General features: G+C 41.1%; 2 protein-coding genes across 4 annotated transcripts in view; both read right to left on the reverse strand.

Moving 5' to 3' along the window:
* The window catches only part of LOC106567432 (actin filament-associated protein 1-like 1), a 34,641-nt gene extending 21,148 nt beyond the window's left edge, over window positions 1-13,493 (reverse strand). The window contains exon 1 of the mRNA XM_082960219.1: window positions 13,310-13,493. Coding sequence (XP_082816345.1) covers window positions 13,310-13,412 — 103 coding nt within the window. The 5' untranslated portion in view covers window positions 13,413-13,493. The remainder of the gene's footprint in view (window positions 1-13,309) is intronic.
* A 1,449-nt stretch (window positions 13,494-14,942) lies between these two features.
* LOC106567433 (actin-binding LIM protein 3) overlaps window positions 14,943-23,466 on the reverse strand; it is a 136,012-nt gene continuing 127,488 nt past the window's right edge. For 2 of the 3 annotated variants that reach the window (XR_014380112.1, XR_014380113.1), the window contains 6 exons: window positions 22,832-22,896; window positions 22,072-22,237; window positions 17,794-17,826; window positions 17,119-17,177; window positions 16,369-16,945; window positions 14,943-16,216 (listed from right to left, as the gene is read on the reverse strand). Coding sequence is in view for 1 of the 3 variants with exons in the window: in XM_014136675.3 (XP_013992150.1) it covers window positions 16,103-16,216; window positions 16,369-16,449; window positions 16,766-16,773; window positions 16,885-16,945; window positions 17,119-17,177; window positions 17,794-17,826; window positions 22,072-22,237; window positions 22,832-22,896 (587 nt within the window). In the remaining 2 variants the exon portion in view is untranslated. The remainder of the gene's footprint in view (window positions 16,217-16,368; window positions 16,946-17,118; window positions 17,178-17,793; window positions 17,827-22,071; window positions 22,238-22,831; window positions 22,897-23,466) is intronic. The other variant, XM_014136675.3, reaches the window with a different exon arrangement.

The following is a 23,466-nucleotide window of genomic DNA, read 5'->3' on the forward strand; positions in this document are numbered from 1 at the left end:
CGGAATTGAATGAATTCATAATGATTAACAAAAATTACGTTGACGATCCCTGGATTTTATGGGACGCCATTTAAGAGTTTATTAAAAACAATGAAACTGTAACGAGTGTCATAATGATTGGACCAAGGTGCAGCGGGAACGTGTATACTCATCCCAATAAACTAATCCCAATAAACTAAACATAGAACTAAACAACCTAGATCTAACTCTTACATAATAACATAACCCAACAAACCCCGAACCACATAAAACAAACACCCCCTGCCACGTCCTGACCAAACTACAATAACAAATAACCCCTTTACTGGTCAGAACGTGACAGAAACTTTGTTTGCATTTGGGCTGAATAAACCACAATTAAAGAAGATATAAGAATTGCAAAAGTTATTAGCGATATACGTGCATTCTCAACAAAAACTTTTTTCAGACCAGGAAGCGACTACTCTCTTCAAAGTCAAGACAGAACAAAATCTATTGATAGACAGAGAGCAGAATTTGACATCCATCAAGTTAGACCCAACCATTACTTCCATGTAATCGACCCAGTCGTCTACTGGATAACAAGCTTCGTAGTAATGATCAATTAGTGGATATTGCAACTATTGAATCTGAATCTTGTGAATTACTATCAGAACCCAAATAAATCAACCAAAGATTCTCCAGTTTAAAGAATTGTACATCTCTCATTGTAAATCCACACCAAGCCAGATTGAGTCAATTTTAAAAGATATAAGAACTCCTCTTCTCTCAACTGAGGAAGACGGCTTGCTGGGAGACCAAATCTCTCTCCATTAACTGAAAATGGTATTGGATAACATAAAGGCAAATCACTTGGTTTGAACGCTATTCCTCCTGAAGAACACAGAAACTGGACAGAGGAACTCATCCCGGAGTCGCCTCTTCACTGTTGACGTTGAGACTGGTGTTTTGCGGGTACTATTTAATGAAGCTGCCAGTTGAAGACTTCTGTTGAGGCATCTGTTTCTCAAACTAGGCACTCTAATGTTCTTGTCCTCTTGCTCAGTTTTGCACCGGAGCCTCCCACTCCTCTTTCTGTTCTGGTTCGAGACAGTTTGTGCTGTTCTGTGAAGGGAGTAGTACACAGCGTTGTACGAGATCTTCAGTTTCTTGGCAATTTCTCGCATGGAATAGCCTTCCTTTCTCAGAACAAGAATAGACTGACGGAGTTTCAGAAGAAAGTTATTTGTTTCTAAACATTTTGAGCCTGTAATCGAACCCACAAATGCTGATGCTCCAGATACTCAACTAGTCTAAAGAAGGAAATTGTATTTATTTTCTGCTGTGCTGACATAATTGCAAAAGGGTTTTCTAACGATCAATTAGCCTTTTAAAATGATAGACTTGGATTAGCTAACACAACGTGCCATTGGAACACAGGAGTGATGGTTGCTGATAATGGGCCTCTGTACGCCTATGTAGATATTCCATTAAAAATCAGCCGTTTCCAACTACAATAGTCATTTACAACATTAACAATGTCTACACTGTATTTCTGATCATTTCAATGTTATTTTAATGGACAAAAATGTGCTTTTCTTTAAAAAACAAGGACATTTCTAAGTGACCCCAAACTTTGAACGGTAGCTGATATATACAGTTCATGACCAAAAGTATGTGGACACATGCTCCGTGAACATCTCATTCCAAAATCATGGGCATTAATATGTAGTTGGTCCCCCCTTTGCAGCTATAACAGCCTCCACTCTTCTGGGAAGGGACTTGCTCCCATTCAGCCACAAGAGCATTAGTGAGGTCAGGCACTGATATTGGGCGATTAAGCCTAGCTCGCAGTCGGCGTTCCAATTGATCCCAAAGGTATTCGTTGGAGTTGAGGTCAGGGCTCTGTGCAGGCCAGTCGATCTCGACAAACCATTTCTGTATGGACCTCGCTTTGTGCACAGGGGCATTGTCATGCTGAAATAGGAAAGGGGCCTTCCCCAAACTGTTGCCAAAAAGTTGGAAGCACAGCATCGTCTAGAATGTCATTGTATGCTGTAGCGTTAAGATTCTCCTTCACTGGAACTAAGGGGCCTGGCCCAAACCATGAAAAATAGCCCCAGACAATTATTCCTCCGCCACCAAACTTTACAGTTGGCACTATGCATTCGGGCAGGTAGCGTTCACCTGGCATCTGCCAAACCCAGATTCGTCCATCGGACTGCCAGATGAAGAAGCATGATTCATCATTCCAGAGACCGCGTTTACACTTCTCCAGAGTCCAATGGTGGCGAGCTTTACACCACTCCAGCCGATGCTTGGCATTGCGCATGGTGATCATTAAGCTCCCGATGAACAGAGGCAGTTTGGTAGTGAATGTTGCAACCGAGGACAGACGGTTTTTACACACTAAACGCTTCAGCACTCGGCGGTCCCATTCTGTGAGCTTGTGTGGCCTACCACTTCGTGGCTGAGCCATTGTTGCTCCTAGATGTTTCCACTTCACAATAACTATCAGGATAAAGGTAAAACCCAGATGCAGACTGTGTCGAAGTAACAATGTTTATAACAGGGGCAGAGTTACAGGATGACAGGAAGGCTCAGGGTCAGGGGCACGCAGAGTGGTCAGGTGGGCGGGCTCAGGTTCAGGAAAGGCAAAGGTCAAAACCAGGAGGACAAGAAAAGAGAGACTGGGGGAAAGCAGGTGCTGATACAAAAAAAATGCTGGATGACTTGACAAACAAGACAAACTGGCAACAGACAAACAGAGAACACCGGTATAAATACACAGGGAATAATGGGGAAGATGGGCAACACCTGGAGGGGGGTGGAGACAATCACAAAGACAGGTGAAACAGATTTGAAGGGGTGTCCATATATATATATATATATATATATATATATATATATATATATATATATATATATATATATATATATATATATATACTTTTGGAAGATTATAGCCTGTCTGATTTTACCGCTCACACAAAAAAGAAAGGGCGACAAGGCAATGTTAGAAACTATAATAAAAAAATAAAAAAACACAAACATACACACACACTGTAGCTGATATGTGCAGAGGCGTTGGGAGGCAGCTATGTGCGGTCCAGAGGCATCCATCGGCATTATGGGTACATGGATATTAAATCAAACAACAATGTAGTTCAAGAAATAGAGTTAATAAAATATTTACTAAATAAATCTAATCAATCAAAAAGTAACACAATACATTTCCATAGCAATAACAAGGCTATATACAGGGGGTACCGGTACCGAGTCAATGTGCGGGGGGTACAGGTTAGTCGAGGTAATTTGTAAAGTGACTATGCATAGATAATAAACAGCGAGTAGCAGCAGTGTAAAAACAAAGGGGGTGGGGTGTGGGGGGTCAATGTAAATAGTCCGGGTGGATTAATTGTTCAGCAGTCTTATGGCTTGGGGGTAGAAGCTGTTAAGGAGCCTTTTGGTCTTAGACTTGGCGCTCCGGTACCGCTTGCTGTGTGGTAGCAGAGAGAACAGTCTATGACTAGGGTGGCTGGAGTCTCTGACAATTTTTTGGGCCTTCCTCTGACACTGCCTAGTATATAGGTCCTGGATGTCAGGAAGCTTGGCCCCAGTGATGCACTGGGTCGTAGGCACTTCCCTATGTAGTGCCTTACTGTCAGATGCCGAGCAGTTGCCATACCAGGCGGTGATGCAATCAGTCAGGATGTTCTCGATTGTACAGCTGTAGAACTTTTTGAGGATCTGGGGACCCACGCCAAATCTTTTCAGTCTCCCGATGGGGAAAATGTGATGTCATGCCCTCTTCACAACTGCCTTGGTGTGTTTGGACCATGATAGTTTGTTGGTGATGTGGACACCAAGGAACTTGAAACTCTCGACCCACTCCACTTCAGTCCCGTCGATGTTAATGGGGGCCTGTTCGGCTCTCCTTTTCCTATAGTCCTCGATCAGCACCCCATGTCATGCAGCTGAGATTTCCGGTCTAGGCTGATGAAGCAGCTTCTATCAACCCTTTTGCTTCTTATTCCTATACACTCGTCCCTACAACATCCAAAATGCACTTCATCATCGCCTTCATCCCATCACCTTCTTTTACCTTTGCATCGCACAAAAGATCAGCTGATTCTATCTCTGTCTGTGAGTCTTAATAATGATATCACATTACTGTATGTCTCCTATCTCGCTGTCCAGTAATGTGCTCTCCAGACCAAAGCTTAGTGAGATATATCTGCACACAACGATGGTCTCCAGTCTAGAAGAGCGAGCGATGTGCGAGAGCTGAGGGGAAAGAGAGCTATGTGGTCTGGTTTGACCTGCCCTGTCCTCCCTACAGTACACAAACAAGGACAGGACAGACTCCCTCTGAAGATGCATATCAGCTGTTGCAGGAAAGAGGCTTGCTGTTCATCACACATAGGGAGGACTGCAGAGGGATCCACAGAGAGGGCCTTTGTGCAACCAGAGTCCGGTCACATGGAGGCCACATGGCCCTCGTGGGAGGGAGGATGTAATTCAATGTTGACAACAACAACAAGTTGGACTGGGTCAATCACAGATCTCAGACAGACAACAGGCCACAGCACTCAGAGGGAGGGGAAGAACAGGACAGCATTGTAGGGTGACATTGGCTACACGTGTCATTACATAGTATTGACACCAGGGCAGTCCTCAGAAGATTAAAAGGCAGTAAGAACAGAAGTGAAGCATTATAAGACACGTTCAGGAGATAAGAGATATTTCCTGAGAACATCCATCTCCCAGAGGTGGTCTATACAACAACTGGTCAGTGTGACTGACTTTGAGTCTTCAGGAAGTCTACAAAAAATGTTTACTTTGGCCGCATCCTCATTGTCAAGACACCCCATTGCAAGATTAACCCACCATAGCATCAGCTATTTTTACCATCTCAGTTGTTTTTGTGAATGTCTCTATTTAGACTCAGGATGCTGCTCTCCCATTATTTCAACACAAAACGGTTTGCTGCACATCAACAGGAAGTTTGTGACAATGCTCTGCAGAGGACAGACCTATTTATCAGCAGCACAGCCATGATAGAAACTACTGGACCTCCTCTGTCCAGAGGCACAGCCTGTCCTGCTCCTGCTACACTGACCCCAAGAGAGAATGATTCCCCTAGTATTCCCTCTCCCCCCCCCCCCCCCCCCCATTCCTCACAAAACGCTTTTTAGACCATACTGCAGAAGAATGGAAGAGATACAAGAGTGTGTGTGTGTGTGTGTTTGTGAGTGGATAGACTCCTCAGCTAAAGACCCAGTCATGAGACCTCAACCATGCAGTCATGGGAGTTATATTTGTACATTTGCAGGACAACACCCCCAACAGATCCACTGAGATGGAGGAATACTGCGAAGTCTAGAATATGCTGCACACACACATTACACAGTATAACCGACATACTTGAAAAGTGAACAGTGAGGATGGTTGTGTAATGGGCTTCCTGGGGCGCTTTGTGAGATTTGAGGACGGAATTCAAATCATTCATAAAATGTCTCCAAACCTCTTAGGGATGTGCGTGCTTGAACAGCTCTCTCTATGTCTCTTATCGTTATTCTACGACCTGCTTGGCTATCCGTGACACTCTCAGAGGTTAGAGGAGGGACAAGTCATGAAAATTAGGTCTCAGTTCAGCAAACTCCCATCTATGACCATGATTAATAAAAACAGCCCAGTCAGAGAGTATCTCAGCCTCCCCTGCTCTGGGCCTTGACCTTGGGGTCAGCAGATACAGAGTGCCCCTTCATGCATTGGGGGCATGAGCCAAAGTGTGGCGGGCCACTCTCGGACAAAGACCACGTCGGCTCTTACATCTCTATTCATATGTCCATAATAGCATATGATTTCACCCTGCCTCTATGTGAGAGAGAGCTGTTGGTCAGGCTGGTCTCAGCAGGCATTCCAGTGTGTGAGACAGACAGTGTTAGGCTGTCAGGCCTTATGAGCAGCAAAAGACTGGGGGCTTTGTCTCTGTGGCCTAGGGTATTTATAGGAGTGTGCCATGTGCACAGCTGTGAGAGGGGTCTCAATCCAGAACCACTCGATGAATCCTCGACGATAACCACCAAAATACTGTGCCTCAAAATATGTACAACTCTATCAGAATTGACCTACCATGTGCAGTGGCTTTTGGTGTATATTATATAAGTAGGACCCTGTTTTTTCCAAGTCGGGTAACGTGTTCAGGAGAAGAAAGAAAAAAAACAGGGCCCCAGTTAAGATTCAGAAGGAAATACCTTTTCATGCCCCACAGAATTATATACTGTAACATTCTGCAGTAGATCACACCTTGTATACATTCCTAAATCAACCAGCACTATAATGTTTATCCAAAGTCCTCGTCCTGTGAGACATCTCTTGTCCACTTTTACATTCAAGTTCAATTCGACTCCACTCCAACTTTGATGTGTTTTTACATACATGTGTATTGATGTGTCCCAAGTGAGTGTGAACTTCTCTCAGCGCTCAGTGCATAGGTGGAGACCTTTGAGTTAAGCTTCTTTTATTTGGACAAGGAGAACATGAATCACATATTTATTCTAATGGGACTTATGGTGCACTCTAAAAAACCCAACTGAAACATTTGGATTTGAAAGGACAGCAGGTGCAGGCACTTAACTGAAAAATGTAAAGATCTCCTCAATTTAAGGTAAGGTTTGTCCCTTGTAGGATCTAAATTGATATTGTTTTATGAAGGTACCATCTATCTTTTCATATTTGTGCAAATCTTTCTAAAACCAGAAAATGGACACAATTCAATTGATATCAATCAACAAAGAGGTCGGAATATGTACTGTAGGCTATACGAATATGTTGAAGACTAGCTGTATTGGGTGGAGATGACTGAACAGCTCACTTTTGTGTCTGTGTCTGCAGGTATACAGACGAGGAGGCATACAAAGGTATGTCAACTGGTATTGGTATGTTATGCAGATCACATTTACCATCCTCCTCCCTTACCTCTTCAATGAATATCACATAGGCCTCTACATTATGGACAAGGTATAGCGTTTTTTTTCATTCACCACAGAAACCAAGGTATGAATACTGTTGTGTGCATGTTTTGTTAATCATCTGTATAATTACTATTTTTTGGATTCACAGACTTCACCCTCCTACACCTCTGATGAATATAACAGGAAACCTATTTGATCTCCATGCACTGCAAAATCATTCTGGCTATGGATATGGAGAACATCAACACATTAACATCAACAAGCCAGAGGATATACCCATTCAACGTGGGTCTCTGCTGGAAGTTTACCTCATATTTGGATTTTTTAATTCTGCTTTACCACTAAAATCATAATAAACACTGACAACTAAAATATTGTGTTTATTGTTGTTATTGTCATGTGTATTATTATTATTATTAATAATAATGATAATAATAATGGGGGGGGGGGGTAGTTAAAAAAATGAACCCCAAAAGGTTCTTCAAAAAGTTCTTCGAGGATCCATTAAACAGGTTCTTCGAAGAACTTATAGGGTTCCCCCACAGTTTCAATTTTAAGGACCCCTAACGGATACTCCAGGAACTTTTTGTGTGGGAGTGATTGTTTTGTTATTAATGTTTTCCATATGTTAATGACTGGACCTCTCAAAAGGTCTTCCAAAGAGGAACAATAAGCCTTTGAGCTCAGAGCAGGTTCAAATCAAATCAAAAACAATATCATTGGTCACGTACACATTTTTTACAGACGTTATCACAGGTGCAGCGAAATGCTTATGTTTCTAGCTCCAACAGTGTGGTAACAACTAACAATACAAAACAATACACACATCTCAAAACATTCAAAGAAAGGAATTAAGAAATATCAGAACGAGCAATTGCAGAGTCAGGAATATACATATCTATGTATATGGTGGTGTGTATAGACAGTATATGAATAAAAAAGGTGAGTACAGCAGTAGTTATATAGCATGGTGTGTATAGACAGTATGGACAGTATATGAATAAAAAAAGGTGAGTACAGCAGTAGTTATATAGCATGGTGTGTATAGACAGTATGGACAGTATATGAATAAAAAAGGTGAGTACAGCAGTAGTTATATAGCATGGTGTGTATAGACAGTATGGACAGTATATGAATAAAAAAGGTGAGTACAGCAGTAGTTATATAGCATGGTGTGTATAGACAGTATGGCCAGTATATGAATAGAAAAGGTGAGTACAGCAGTAGTTATATAGCATGGTGTGTATAGACAGTATTGACAGTATATGAATAGAAAACATGAGTACATGTCACGTCCTGACCAGTGAAAGAGGTAATTTGCCATAGTAGTATGGTCAGGGCGTGGCAGGGGGGTTTGTTTTGTATGTATTTTGGGTTTTCTGTTTCTATGTGGGTTTTTCTAGTATTCTTTTCTATGCTTCGTTTTCCATGTTTGGCTGAGTATGGTTTCCAATCAGAGGCAGGTGTCTTTCGTTGTCTCTGATTTGGAAGCCATACTTATAAGCAGCCTGTTTTCCTTTGGGTTTTGTGGGTGGTTGCTTTCTGTTTAGTATGTGAGTTTACCTGACAGAACTGTTTGGCTGTCCTTTGTTTTTTCTTTGTGAAGTGCGTTCATTCAAAATAAAAGATGAGCACTCAACACGCTGCGCCTTGGTCCGTTCACTGCGACGCCTGTGACAGTTCAGCAGTAGTTACAGTATCTTCAGAAGGTATCCACACCCCTTGACTTTTTCCACATTTTGTTGTGTTACAGCCTGAATTTTAAATGGATTCAATTGGGATAATGTCAAAGTGGAATTATGTTTTTAGAAATGTTTACAAATTAATAAAAAAAGCCTATATTAATTCAGGAGTAAACATGTGCTTAACAGGTAACATAATGTTGCATGGACTCACCCTGTGTGCAACAATAGTGTTTAACATGATTTGTGAATGACTATCTCATCTCTGTACCTCATACATACAATTATCTGTAAGATCCCTCAGTCGCGCAGTGAATTTCAAACACAGATTCAACCACAAAGACCAAGGATGTTTTCCAATGCCTCACAAAGAAGGGCACCTATTGCAGATATTGAATATCCCTTTGAGCATGATGAAGTTAATAATTAGACTTTGGATGGTGTATCAATACAACCAGTCACTACAAAGATACAGGTGTCCTTCCTAACTCAGTTGCCAGAAAGGAAGGAAACCGCTCAGGGATTTCACCATGAGGCCAATGGTGACTTTAAAACAGTCAGAGTTTAATGGCTGTGATAAGAGAAAAGTGAGGATGGATCAACAGCATTGTAGTTACATCACAATACTAACCTAAATGACAGTGAAAAGAAGGAAGCCTCTACAGCATAAAAATATTTGAAAACATGCATCCTGTTTTAAATAAGGCACTAAAGTAAAACAGCAAAAAAAAAATGAAAATAAATGAACTTTATGTCCTGAATACAAAGCATTATGTTTGGGGAAAATACAACACAACACATCACTGAGTACCACTCTTCATATTTTCAAGCATGGTAAGCATGGTGGTGGCTGCATCATGTTATGGTTATGCTTGTCATCGGAAAGGACTAGGGAGTTTTTTTAGGATACAAATAAACAGAATAGAGCTAAGCACAGGCAAAATCCTAGAGGAAAACCTGGTTCAGTCTGCTTTCCAACAGACACTGGGAGACAAATTCACCTTTCAGCAGGACAATAACATCAAACACAAGGCCAAGTATACACTGGAGTTGTTTACAATGAATGTTCCTGAGTGGCCGAGTTACAGTTTTGACTTAAATCTACTTGAAAATCTATGGCAAGACTTGAAAATGGTTATCTAGCAATGACCAACAACCAACTTGACAGAGCTTCAATCATTTTTAAAAGAATAATGGGCAAATATTGTACAATCCAGGTTTGCAAAGCTCTTAGAGACTTACTCAGGAAGACTCACAGCTGTAATCAATGCCAAAGGTGATTGTAACATGTATTGACTCAGGGGTGTGAATACTTATGTAAATGAGATATTTCTGGATTTAATTTTCAATATATATAAAAAAAATCTAAAAACATGTTTTCACTTTGAGCTATTTGCAGTGCAATGGGCTATTGTGTGTAGATGGCTAAACAAATATATATTTAATCCATTTTGAATTCAGGCTGTAAGACAACAAAATGTGGACTAATTTAAGAGGTATGAATAATTTCTAGAATACAGTATATATACACTGAGTATACCAAACATTAGGAACACCGTAAAACTGGCGGTATGTCAGCGTACATGCGCCCAGCCCCCCACAGGAGTAACTAGAGCGTGATGGGACAAGGACATCCCGACCGGCCAAACCCTCCCCTAACCTGGACGACGTTGGGCCAATTGTGCGCCGCCTCATGGTTCTCCCGGTCGCGACACAGCCAGGGATCGAACCCGGGTCTGTAGTGACACCTCAAGCACTGCGATGCAGTGCCTTAGACCGCCGCGCCACTCAGGAAACCATTTCGGATACACTTGTACAGTATGTGTTAGTGGGGCGCATATCTTTCTTGTGTTATTATGTAAAACAACGGTTGTTGATGTGTACAGCTACATTTCAGATACGTTTGTACGTTTGAAGCTTGTTTTACTAGGGCTCTAGTTAAATTTGAAATGTCCCATCAGGCATGTCATCCAGGAGCCGCGCCTGAATGTACAGATGTAGCAATCTGAGCCAGTTTGCTACAGCAGAAAAATAATCCTGCAGCAACAGGAAATGTGAATTATTATGTAGATTATAATAAATGGCCATTTTTTGCAAATCAAGTCTGACATTTTACAGTAGAAATGACAAACTTTAGAAGCCTTTTTGAACCTCAAATACAGTACAAGTTTGCATTTCCTGCTGTGCATGAAAATTCCTGCAACAACAGGATGATCAAATGAAGATATGGCATCTGTCTTCCCTGTGAATCTGGTGATGTTTTCTTTCCCTTTTCGAGCAGCACAGTGCTTGCCTTATTTCCTGTTAAACTATGTTAAAGTACCAGGTCTTGCCCTCTTTTAAAAGTTTGCTGGTCTCTGGTGTTTATTATTATTTATAAATTAATCACAATAATTATTTTTGCATTTTGGGTAGACAACCGATAATGAAAATGAATTGTGTGATCATCTTCACAAATCAAGCCAGTCCTCCATGAAAGCAATTCAATTTGTACTTCTCTTAGCAACCTAAAGCTTCCACCCAACTCTCCTTGAATAATTGCATCTCTCTGAGACGGCTATCCCTATGGTGCAATGCTCATATGAAAACTTTTCCAACAATCCCAAAACTTTGATGGCGAAATGGGCTAGTGACCAAAATATTGTGAAAACCCTAATAAAATAATACAATTATAAACCATTCCATGGCAGTCATACATTTTTCAATAAAAATATGAGAAAACATCTCTATATGTAGTGTGATTAGTGACGTTTTCGATTAAACCCAACTTTATTACTATTGCAAAAAACTACAGTGTGTGTTTGAGTCTTTTACCATAGAAGACCGTTAGAGAACATAACATTGAAACCATTAGAACTGCCGTAGCCTGATGGTTTGCTTCTTCACCAGGAACTAATCCAGACCTTTTTTAAGGGAATAAACCACACACACACACGCACACACACGCACACGCACACACACGCACACGCACACGCACACACACACACACACACACACACACCACACACACCCACACACACACACACACACACACACACACACACACACACACACGGGCCGTTTCCTGGACAGAAGAAAAAAGAAAAAACTGAATTGCTTTCATGGAGGACATCACGAGATTCACAGGGAATACATTATATAGTATGAAAAAGCAATACTCCAAGCCACAGCTCCATACTACTTGTCAGACATAGAGAACTGATACTATATACTGGTTGTTGGGGTGGGATTTGGCGAGGGTGTGGGGGGCCTGTGGGTGGCTTTTTTTCTCATTTAATTGGATTCCTCATGTCTTATTCAATGGCAGGAAGAAGTTTGGTCCAAATCGGATGTTTGGTACTATATTTATTGAATATTATATGAATCCTATAAATTAAAATAGCCAATTTGGGTGCAATCAATTAGCTTAATTTCTCAGAGATCAAATTATATTTCAACAAAATAATGTCTTAAACAATTACAGCACAATCTGAGATGTGGATGTCGAAATCCTCTTTCTTGTGCTTTTTGAGGTGGAACGACCCTGTGGGAACAGAATGTGGGCCAAGACTAAAGGCTCAAACACAAATGTGCAAAGACAGTACAGGGAATGTACTGTAGCTAGAACATACCATTGCAAAGCACATTAGATATGCAACATGTACTGTAGGTCACTGAGCAATGCGTGTCTTTGTGCTATGGCTGCCTATTTTGTGAATGAGTTATTTAGAGGGAGAGAAATTATAATAATTTCCATTCAGCTGTGCATGTAAACACACACAGGCATGCTCGCACGCATGCGCTCTCTCAAACACACACACACACACACACACACACACACACACACACACACACACACACACACACACACACACACACACACACACACACAGTGTATGGTAATGAGTGTTCTTTCCTGGTGTTTGTTGGGGCACAAGACGGACTGGCATCCTGAATGCGGAGTAAGGTAGTTAGTTTTCACTCCAGTCATAAATAGTAATCCCAACGGCCTGGCCTTCAACTAGCAGAGCACAGAAGGTAGTGAGAGGAAGGGAAAGACTAGGAAACACTGATAAAGGTCAAGGTCCATGACAATGATGTAGAGTAGGAAGAGAGGTGGAAAGGATTCATTATAACACAGAAAAAAATACAACTGTTTTCTACTAACTAGTCTTACCTTTTTCTATTCAAATTGGATCAAGAAGTAATACCTTTGTATCTACATGGAGATAATAATGTTGTATTGTTGTGTAGGCTATTTGAAACTTCAATTGATTTTATTTTCTAGTCGTTAAAAAAAATGATTATAGTCCTCTGATAAAAAATAAATGAACATTTAGGAAATAAATATTTAATTTCTCCGTCCACCACAAAATACAGTGTATTGCTATGCGCAGAGAAGAAGCAGAGGCAAGCCAACACAGCGCGCTTCCACATCACATACTCCAGCTCAGCTTCCCACAGGGACTCTGTTAGCATCAGATTGCATCACCCCGCTGAAACTAGATGAATTAATCCGTGTTCAACTCACACAGCATCTATGCACCGACTTTACTGCGATATGGCATAGCCTAAATCAGACTAATCTATCATGTCAGTAACAGAGAGATAGGGATAGAGATATGTCCAAACCTTCCTTCAATAGTTACCAATACTAGTTTTCGCTATTCATTTGCATGCCATTATGGTAGAAATAGGACCGTTACTTACAGTTATCGCTACTGGTATCCATGTGTGTTTTCCAAGACGGTTTTTCTTTGACATTCATTGATTTTGGACAAGTTTGCGCTGCATTACACGATTTATCCCCCATGCGTGGCGTAAAGTGACACAGAAATGAGGCACAGCTGCGAGTTCACCTCATCTGCTCGCGCTCACAGGGACCTTAGCGAATATAGAGCGAATCCTATTGGCTGCTGTGCTACTACACATGATGACATCACCTTTGCACAATCAAAACAGACATTTATCCACATGTAAACTGCATTTATTTAAATACAATATATACATCATGTATTGGGCAGTAGGTCTGACAGGGAAATAAATAATAAGCAGATGGCTTTGTACAGTTACAAAATGAAAACATCAATGTAAAAGTCGCCCAAAGCTTTTTGAATTAATGTCGATTAAAAGATGAGATTGTGAATTCTGGAAGTACTGTATTGTAAATGTCTATGATATCTTGTGACACACACACACACACACACACACACACACACACACACACACACACACACACACACACACACACACACACACACACACACACACACAAACGAATCAATAAAACAAACAGCCATTACGAAGATGGCAGTAAGAGTAGTTATACTAAATGACTGCTAGTCAGTATGACTAATATTACAGTCTGGTAAAGGCAGTGCTCCATACACTAACAATCAGAACCATTATTTCCTCTGACACAACCTCATAACAGACCATTCAAATACAATTGAAAAGAAAAGACACAGTTTTGCATGTATATACTAAGAAAGAAAACAATAGGGACAGAAATAAAAGGGGAAACAACAGCAAAACAAAAGGGACAGAAATGAAAGGGGAAACAACAGCAAAACAAAAGGGACAGAAATGAAGGGGGAAACAACAGGATAACAAAAGGGACAGAAATAAAAAGGGAAACAATGGGAAAAGAAACAGGAAAGAATGAAAAGGGACAGTTTTGCATGTATATAATGTACCAACAATATTGGATAATCTATTGGATAACTACGAGTCACCTCTTCAAAAACCAACAGGAGAATTCTTAGTTCTACTGTATGTACACTATAGTGTAAACTTTAGCACAGCAACCCTGGTTATCATTTGGGACCGGCGTCAACACAGACCAATCAGGACAATTCCATCAAATCAATTCCACTTCAACATCTACAAAATTCCCTCACCCCGATTCCTTCCTTCCTCACATTGTACTGTTAAGGGAAGATTCCATTCAACCCCTTTGAGTTGTAATCTAATTCAGATCCATATCACTAATTCATCTGTTATCCAGACCTCTGGTCACCAATCCCTTCAATCCACTTTCTAAATATGTATTCATAAGCAGTTTAGATTCCATGCTATTCATTTCTATCTCTATTCATTTTCTCCATCTCTATGTGTCGAGTTAGAATCAGGTCAAGTCTCCCCATGACAAGTCACTCACAGGTCAGCTGTTATCCTAAATACAATCCCAGCTCTAAATACAATCCCAGCTCTAAATACAATCCCAGCTCTAAATACAATCCAATATCCATTTATAACATGGTATTCCATTACTGTAAATGACATGCCCTTTGGTTCAATTGAAATTGAGAGTACTAAATAATCCAGAACTCCAATACTTACATTACATTGTTCAGATCTTTTTAATCAATTTAGTATAGTAAATCAATGAACTTTCAGTACGTAGGCAAGAGCCTGGTCTCATACTCACACGGGAACCATTTCTGGAAACATGCATTCAGTCTGTTTATGCATTTTACAAAAAGAATACAAATCATAATTTCTTAACATAATAATATTACTTTGGCTTTTCAGTAAACATACAATATAATCCACTCATTTAATTCAACTGTAGGCTACCGCAATATCTCAGTCTAGCCTTTCGCTCCGAGGTGAACCCTCGCTCTATAAAGAAATAACGTTTTAGTCTCAGTGTTAAAAAAAAAGGCGGTGAATGAAACAATATGTTTAGAGTAAAGGAAGCAAAGACAAGGTTAATCTGGCAGCACGTTCTGTTAAAAAAAAGGCGGTGAATGAAACAATATGTTTAGAGTAAAGGAAGCAAAGACAAGGTTAATCTGGTAGCACGTTCTGTTAAAAAAAAGGCGGTGAATGAAACAATATGTTTAGAGTAAAGGAAGCAAAGACAAGGTTAATCTGGTAGCACGTTCTGTTAAAAAAAAGGCGGTGAATGAAACAATATGTTTAGAGTAAAGGAAGCAAAGACAAGGTTAATCTGGCAGCACGTTCTGTTTGGACAGTTTGTTGGTGTTCTCTTTCCTGCTTGACCATAAGGCAATGTCTCAGAGCTCTCCAAACCTGCAGCCTAGAAGAGGCTTCAAAGATGCTATAACCTCATGACATGACAGCCATAAACTATAGTTAAACTCCTAATAATAAAACAAACACATAATACTGAAAGCATAGGCAGAACTAGCATGGTCTAGGCCTCTCTGCAGATTTAGGTTTCCACGGACAGACATAGCTTGGGAGGAGTAGTAGTAGGTTAGTCCTCTTTCGCCAGAGAGATATTATTGATGTATAGACTCAGACTGGATGGTTTTCTCTGACCCAGAGCATGTGATGGAACCATAGAACCAGAGAATTAAAATGCATTATATGTCTATGGCTAGAACCGTGCTGGTTCTAGTTCTGGTTCTGCTGTGTCTCTGGCCAGTGTGGCGGACTATCCAGACTAGTTATTATGGCTCTCAGTGAGGACTTAGGCGTCTCTAACGTTAAGCCCAGCAGGCTGCTACACTGAGCTTCTACACGCCAGTCCTTTCAGAACAACCTGACTTGTTTCTTCAGCTCGTTTCTCTTCCACAGTGCCAGCCGGTCAAAGTCAGCCATAGTCATCCTAAACACCCGGTAGAACTCCTCAGGAGACAGGTGGCGCTGGCAGAGAGAGATTAAACACATATGTTAGTGTTGTTGGAGTGACATTGTCATAACCATCTCAGAAATAGAACTACAATCGACTTGCTCCATAGTGTGTAAAGCGAGAGGTTTTCATTACTTGCATGTTTACAAACCTGAGAGAAACTCACCTCTAGTCTGGCTCTGTCCACGTCATTGGGGGGCTGGTTGCGCCCCCTTACGGTGACTACCAACACGTCATATGGGTAGATCTGAGGGAGGAGTGGCACACTGTGGTTATGAGCAAAACGTTCAACAAGTTTAGATTTTCACACCGGATGCAGACTAAGCAATGGCGCCCATCCTATTGCCAATGACTCAAAGACGTTGCCTGTGTCATACATTCCTCTGAAGTACAGATGAATGACTTCCTCTCAGAGCCACAGCAGCAGATCAGTAGGAAGACGCTCTCACTGTTCCTTTCTTATTAGGCTCAATTTCCTCTTTTCTGTTCTAGAGTTCTCTACTGTCCGCTTATCTTTGGTTTAGTGATGGTCAGTTTGTTACTGAATTTGCATAACATCTTACCTTGTATTCTGTAGAAAAAGAGAGAAAAAGAACTGATCAGCACATTTATACATATTCTCATTTGGTATGTATTTTGTATTCAACTCATGATATTGAAAGGCAAACCCATTTTTGCTAACCTCTGATCCCCCAGTTCACTACATTGCTGCTGTCGTACTGGAAATAATCCGCACTCTGGGGCTGAAAGAGACAGACAACAAGTACAATTATTACCCAAAGCCCACATCAGGCCATAGCCACACGTTATTGGTCTTGAGCTGATTTGGATCCACAGGGCCCATGTTCAACCCCCACGCCCTGTGACACCCCCCCACCCCCCTCATTCGTCACCCCCCCACCCTCAGTGAACTCACCCTGTGCAGTCCGTTCCTGCCGTACCCAGGCAACGAGGATGACTTGGCGATGAAGGAGTCTGGAAGTGAGCAAACACAAGCATCCCTGCCGTTCAGCCTGTGAGCTACAACACACCCACACACTGGGTCCCAGCAGAACACAGCACACATCAGTGGAAACACTCAGTGACGGATGGGGCAATTAGCATTTCTAACAGAGAACACATGCAGATCTGTATAAGAGACAGCAGGGGGCGCTAAGAGCAAACACAATGGAGAATCCCTGTCTTTCTCTCTGTCTTTTTCATTTACAGGCAATGACATTACAAAGAAATGTCATAGCCTGTATCAAAAGCCATTATGCAGCAGAATATGTACTGTTTCTTACATTTTTATTTCATTGTTATTTTTAATCTCTACTATGCAACATGCATGATTTGTAATCCTTGTGTAAACAACTATGAGCATAATTGATTTCATTAAAATGGCATTTGTTGTCAAATGTTGATCATTGTTGATCATTGTAATCATTGTAATATACATTGTAATATACACGAATCAATCAACCTCAGATGAGTGACATGGCTAAAGAGCTCATCTTGCCTACACTGATATAACTGTACTGTGCCCTTGTGATGACCCTCAGCGCTGTACAGACAGACAAGGCACAGCAGGACACTGAGTCATATCACTCACCACTGCCTGCATTGTAGTGGGATCTGGTGGGAGCTGCAGAGAGAGCGATATATAGGTGGAGACAGATGGAGACAGAGAGAGAAAGAGAAAGACAGAGAGAGAGAGAGCGAGAGAGCAGGGGGGAGAGAGGGAGGTTTGACATGGTTAGATACAGCCTCTGCTTGTAGAGGTGCATGGTTAAGTGTTCTCATCTGGTCTCATAAAGATCCTATAATGGTTTCTCAACGGATTCTTAAAAGGCCCTCCTGATACAATCAGTCTTGAATCCAGGGTCATGACAATGATGAAAGATACCAAAAACATAGCAGATGCGGTTCTCAAGTTTGAGAGAAACAATGTTCTAGGAGCTATAGCGTGACACAGCTTCTCATGGATTACAGTGAGGATGGAGAGACGGAAGAGGTCTGTACGAACAATGCCAGACAACAACGCCACTGTTTGTCCTAGTAGGACTTAACACATATAACAAGGACTATAACAAGAATACAAGAGATATACAACAAGGAGGACTTAAATAGAAGTGGGTTCAGTGAGATGAATAACCATTTCATCTCCCAACAATATGTGTATTAACGTGTGAGTCCCAAATGGCACCCTATTCCTTATTTACAGTACCAGTAAACATTTTAGAACACCTACTCATTCTAGGGTTTTTCTTTATTTGAACAATTTTCTACATTGCAGAATAGTAGTGAAGACATCAAAACTATTAAATAACACTTATCCTCTGCAGCAGAGGTAACTCTGGGTCTTCCATTCCTGTGGCGGTCCCCATGAGAGGCAGTTTCTTGAAGAAACTTTCAAAGTTCTTGAAATGTTCCATATTGACTGACCTTCATGTCTTAAAGAAATGATGGACTGTTGTTTCTCTTTGCTTATTTGAGCTGTTCTTACCATAATATGGACTTAGTCTTTTACCAAATAGGGCTATCTTCTGTATACTATCTTCCGTATTGGCTCAAACGCATTAAGAAGGAAAGAAATTCCACTTTTAAGAAGGCACACCTGTTAATTGAAATGCATTCCAGGTGACTACCTCATGAAGCTGGTTGAGAGAATGCCAAGAGTGTGCAAAACTGTCATCAAGGCAAAGGGTGGCTACTTTGAAGAATCTCAAATATAAAATATATTTCGATTTTTGTATCACTTTTTCTGTTACTACATGATTCCATATGTGTTATTTCATAGTTTTGATGTCTTCACTATTATTCTACAATGTAGAAAATAGTAAAAAATAAAGACAAACCCTTGAATGAGTAGGTGTTCTAAAATGTTTGACCGGTAGTGTAGTGCATTACTTTTGACCATGGGCCCTGGTCAAAAGTACTGCACAATACAGGGAAAAGGGTGCCATTTGGGACGCAACCCAACAGTCAGGTTAAACACCCAAATTAATGGCTCCTTAAGAAAGCTTTCATGTGCATCACATTACTCAGTGTGGCTGGCTGGTGCTGTTGCTGGTTGTGTTCTCACTTTCCCCAAAGAGAATGACAACATCCTTTAAACATGGCGGCAGCTTTAATGACTCATCAATAAAACAGGAAGAGGGACATAAGCCTTCAACTGGAGTGGGGCGGTGGGGGAAGTCATATATATGTACGCCCTGCAGTACACAACAAAACGCACATTCTCCCTCTCGCTCCTTCTCGCTCTCTCACTCTCGTTTCCACACCCTAACATGTAAACATACACTTTATGTGATGAGTAAGGAGGAGATAGGAGAGAGGAGGCTCGATGTTAGTGTGCACATCCTTCATCAGAGCAGCCAGAAACACATGGTTACCTACGACACAGTCTCAGCTCTACGAGGATGTGGACTGATTGACATCTCCAGCAGAGCACCGTTTCCTCCCTGCTCTGCTCTGCTCTGCTCTCTACCTGCCTGTGCGTTATCATTAGAGATGAGAGATAATAGATAAATAGGGTCAGTTGGTCGCAGTGTATCAGATTTCTCTCCCGTGCTGGCTTCGTATGCAGTTTAATCATGGAGAGGGGCTGAAGGCCAAGGTTGTGTGTGTGTGTGTGTGTGTGTGTGTGTGTGTGTGTGTGTGTGTGTGTGTGTGTGTGTGTGTGTGTGTGTGTGTGTGTGTTGGGATGCGCAGCATTGTGCATGTCTTGCTACAGTGCTTAACAAATCACATAAAACGTTACATGGACACTTTTTGAATGACTAACCCGTCCTCCGTCCCCCATACATACAACATCTGTAAGGTCCCTCAGTCAAGTATTGAATTTCAAGCACAGATTCAACTACAAAGACCAGAGAGCTTTTCAAAGGCCTCATAAAGAACGGCAGTGATTGGCAGATGGGTAACAATAAGAAATCCAACATTAACTATCTCTTTAAGCATGGTCAAGTTAATACATACGCTGTGGATTATATATTAAACCACCCAGACACAAAGACGCAGTTGTCCTTCTGAACTGGGCTGCAGGACTGGAATGAAACTGCTCAGGGATGTTACCATGAGGCCATTTGTGATTTTAAAACAGCTACAGAGTTGTTTTGATGGTAGAAAACTTAAGATGGATCAACAACATTGTAGTGATTCCAAAATAATAACTTAAATGACTGAGTGAAAAGAAGAATACAAATACACAGAATAAAAATATTACAAAACATGCATCTTGTATGCAACAAGGCACTAAATTTATACTGCAAAAAAAACACAACAAGGAATACACTTTTTGGCCTAAATGCAAAGCCTTATGTTTGGGGCAAATCACTGAGTAAGTGCCTCCTTATTTTCAAGTATGGTGGGGTTGCTGCGTCATGGTATGGGTATGCTTGTCATCGGCAACTACTGTGGAGTTTTTCAGGATAAAAAGGAAACGGGATGGAGCTAAGCACAGGCAAAATCCTAGAGGAAAACCTGGTTCAGTCAGCTTTCCACCAGACACTGGGAGACAAATTCACCTTTCAGCAGGACAATAACCTAAAACACAAGGCCAAATCTACACTGGAGTTGCTTACCAAGAAGACAGTGAATGTTACAGTTTTGACTTAAATATGCTTGAAAATCTATGGTAAGACTTGAAAATTGCTGTCTAGACATGATCCCCAAAATCTTCACAGAGCTTGAAGAATTTAGAAAATAATATTGTGAAAATATTGCACAATCCAGGTGTGCAAAGCTCTTTAAGACTTATCCAAGAAGACTCACAGCTGTAATCAGTGCCAAAGGTCTTTCTAACATATATTGACTTAGGGAGCTGAGTACTTATGCAACTACTATATTAGTTATTGATTTTCTAGTAATCTTTTTTGTTGTTGTTGAACTTTGACATTACAGAGTATTTTGTGTAGATTGTTTAAAAAAAGGACAATTAAATCAATTTTAATCCCATTTTGTAACACAATAAAATATGAAGAAATCCAAGGGGTCTGAATACTTTTGCAAGACACTATACAGAATGTTCAATTACCTCTGTGTGTGTCAAGGTGTGTATGTTTATGTGCTGCAACTTGAAGCTGGGGACTTTGTCTCTCCCTGACTAATTCATTAACAGCAGGAGAGGACACAGCAACACCTCTCTCTCGCTCTCTCTCTCTCTCTCTCTCCTTCTCTCTCTCTCTCTCTGTCCGTCTGTCTGTCTGTACAGAGACAGATATATTAATTCCCAAAGCCACAGGGATGGAAGATCTGACCACATATCAGGTATGGCAACCTGAGGGGGATCTCAATCACAACAACACAGCGCACTTGAATTTATACACAATCTTGACGTACAGGCATAACTTCCAGGTGGTACATTACATGGTGTCCATCCCAAATAACAACCTATTCCCTATGTAGTGCACTACTATGGTCAAAAGCAATGCACTATAGAGCGAATGGGGGCCATTTGGGAGGCATATATTATATTTTTGGACCGCTGAGTCACTATGGAGTGGCTCCTCGCATTTGTCAGTCAGTCAGTCCATCACAGGCTGGGATTTAACTGACTCATCTAACTGACTCATCTCTCTGGCTCAGACCCCTGGCACTCTGCCCTCCTCTCACCTCCACACTGCTGCTGAGGAGCTAGCTAAGGACGGACAGGCACACCTTCCCCATAGCTATTCATATAACACCAGGATCCGGATGAGCAATGCACATGACAGAGCAGAGAAAACAACTGGCTTATCAAATATTGCCGACACTGAGATTCACAATCTAGCCTCAATGCTATGTCAGTGTGGATAAAAGGATGACAGTGATGTTTATGGACTGGTGTTTAGCACCAGTACTAAATCTTTATCAGAGCTGTAATATAAGTGGATAATGGTGTTCTTACATCCGTTGACAGTGTTGTTGTAGCCCACGTTGTGCAGGGCCTCTTTGCTGCCACTGCGGGAGTTGCTACGGGAGTTTCGGGCGCTGCCCCATGGGTCATTGTCATAGGAACCCGACCTAGCTTTCATCTCCTCCTTCAGTATCATACGGCCTATACCACTTTGGAGCTAGGGAAGAGAGGGGGAGGGAGAGAATGAGTGAGAGAGAGAGAGAGAGAGAGAGAAAAGAGAGAGAGCGAGAGAAAGAGAAAGAGAGAGAGAAAGAGAAGAGAAAGAGAGAGAGAAAGAGAAAGAGAGAGAGAGAGAGAAAGAGAAAGAGAGAGAGAAAGAGAAAGAGAGAGAGAAGTGAAAGGAAAAGGAGAGAGGTAAAACAGACAAAGAAAGAGAGGAATATGGCCTGACCAGTACAATATGAATAATGTCTGGTGCTGAAGACTGTTTAGCCCTGTAGACAACGTTCATGAAATATTTACAGCCTTGTTTTTTTCACCCCACAACAAACAAGCAATGTTGAGTAATGCTAGCCTCAGAGATATTTACTGAATCTTTCTGCATTTCAATTCTTTTAAAGAAATAAAACATTCTGAGAAATCAATAATATGAAATAAAATGTATATTGCTATGATTTCCTTTTTATTGGTCCACACCTTCTCAGTCACAAATACATTTACATTTACATTTAAGTCATTTAGCAGACGCTCTTATCCAGAGCGACTTACAAATTAACAATATTTTGAATAGGATTTATTGTGTCATACTGACCCTGTTAAGACTTTGATTCCATCCATCCTCCTCTCCACCTGAGGAAAACCTCCGAGCACGAGTAGCTGAGATGAGAGAGAAAGAGAGAGAGAGAGCGAGATCAAGGACAGAGAGAGAAATCAACATTTCTAGCTAGGTTTCCATCCAATTGGCGACAGACTTTCATGTGAATATAAAAAAATCTGCATAAAAACAATATATATATTGTTATATTGTTATATATACAAACAATAGTACGCAAGTATAAACACCATGGGAGCACGCAGCCGTCATACCACTCAGGAAGGAGACGCGTTCAATCTCCTGGAGAGGAACGTACTTTGGTGCGAAAAGTGCAAAACAATCCCAGAACAACAGCAAAGGACCTTGTGAAGATGCTGGAGGAAACAGGTACAAAAGTATCTATATCCACAGTAAAACGAGTCCTATAACGTCATAACCCGAAAGGCCGCTCAGCAAGGAAGAAGCCACTGCTCCAAAACCACCATAAAAAAGCCAGACTACAGTTTGCAACTGCACATGGGGACAAAGATCGTACTTTCTGGAGAAATGTCCTCTGGTCTGATGAAACAAAAATAGAACTGTTTGGCCATAATGACCATCGTTATATTTGGAGGAAAAAGGGGGATGCTTGC

The sequence above is a fragment of the Salmo salar genome, chromosome 13 (assembly GCF_965601325.2).
Source record: "Salmo salar chromosome 13, fSalSal1, whole genome shotgun sequence".
In the NCBI taxonomy this organism is placed as follows: domain Eukaryota; kingdom Metazoa; phylum Chordata; class Actinopteri; order Salmoniformes; family Salmonidae; genus Salmo; species Salmo salar.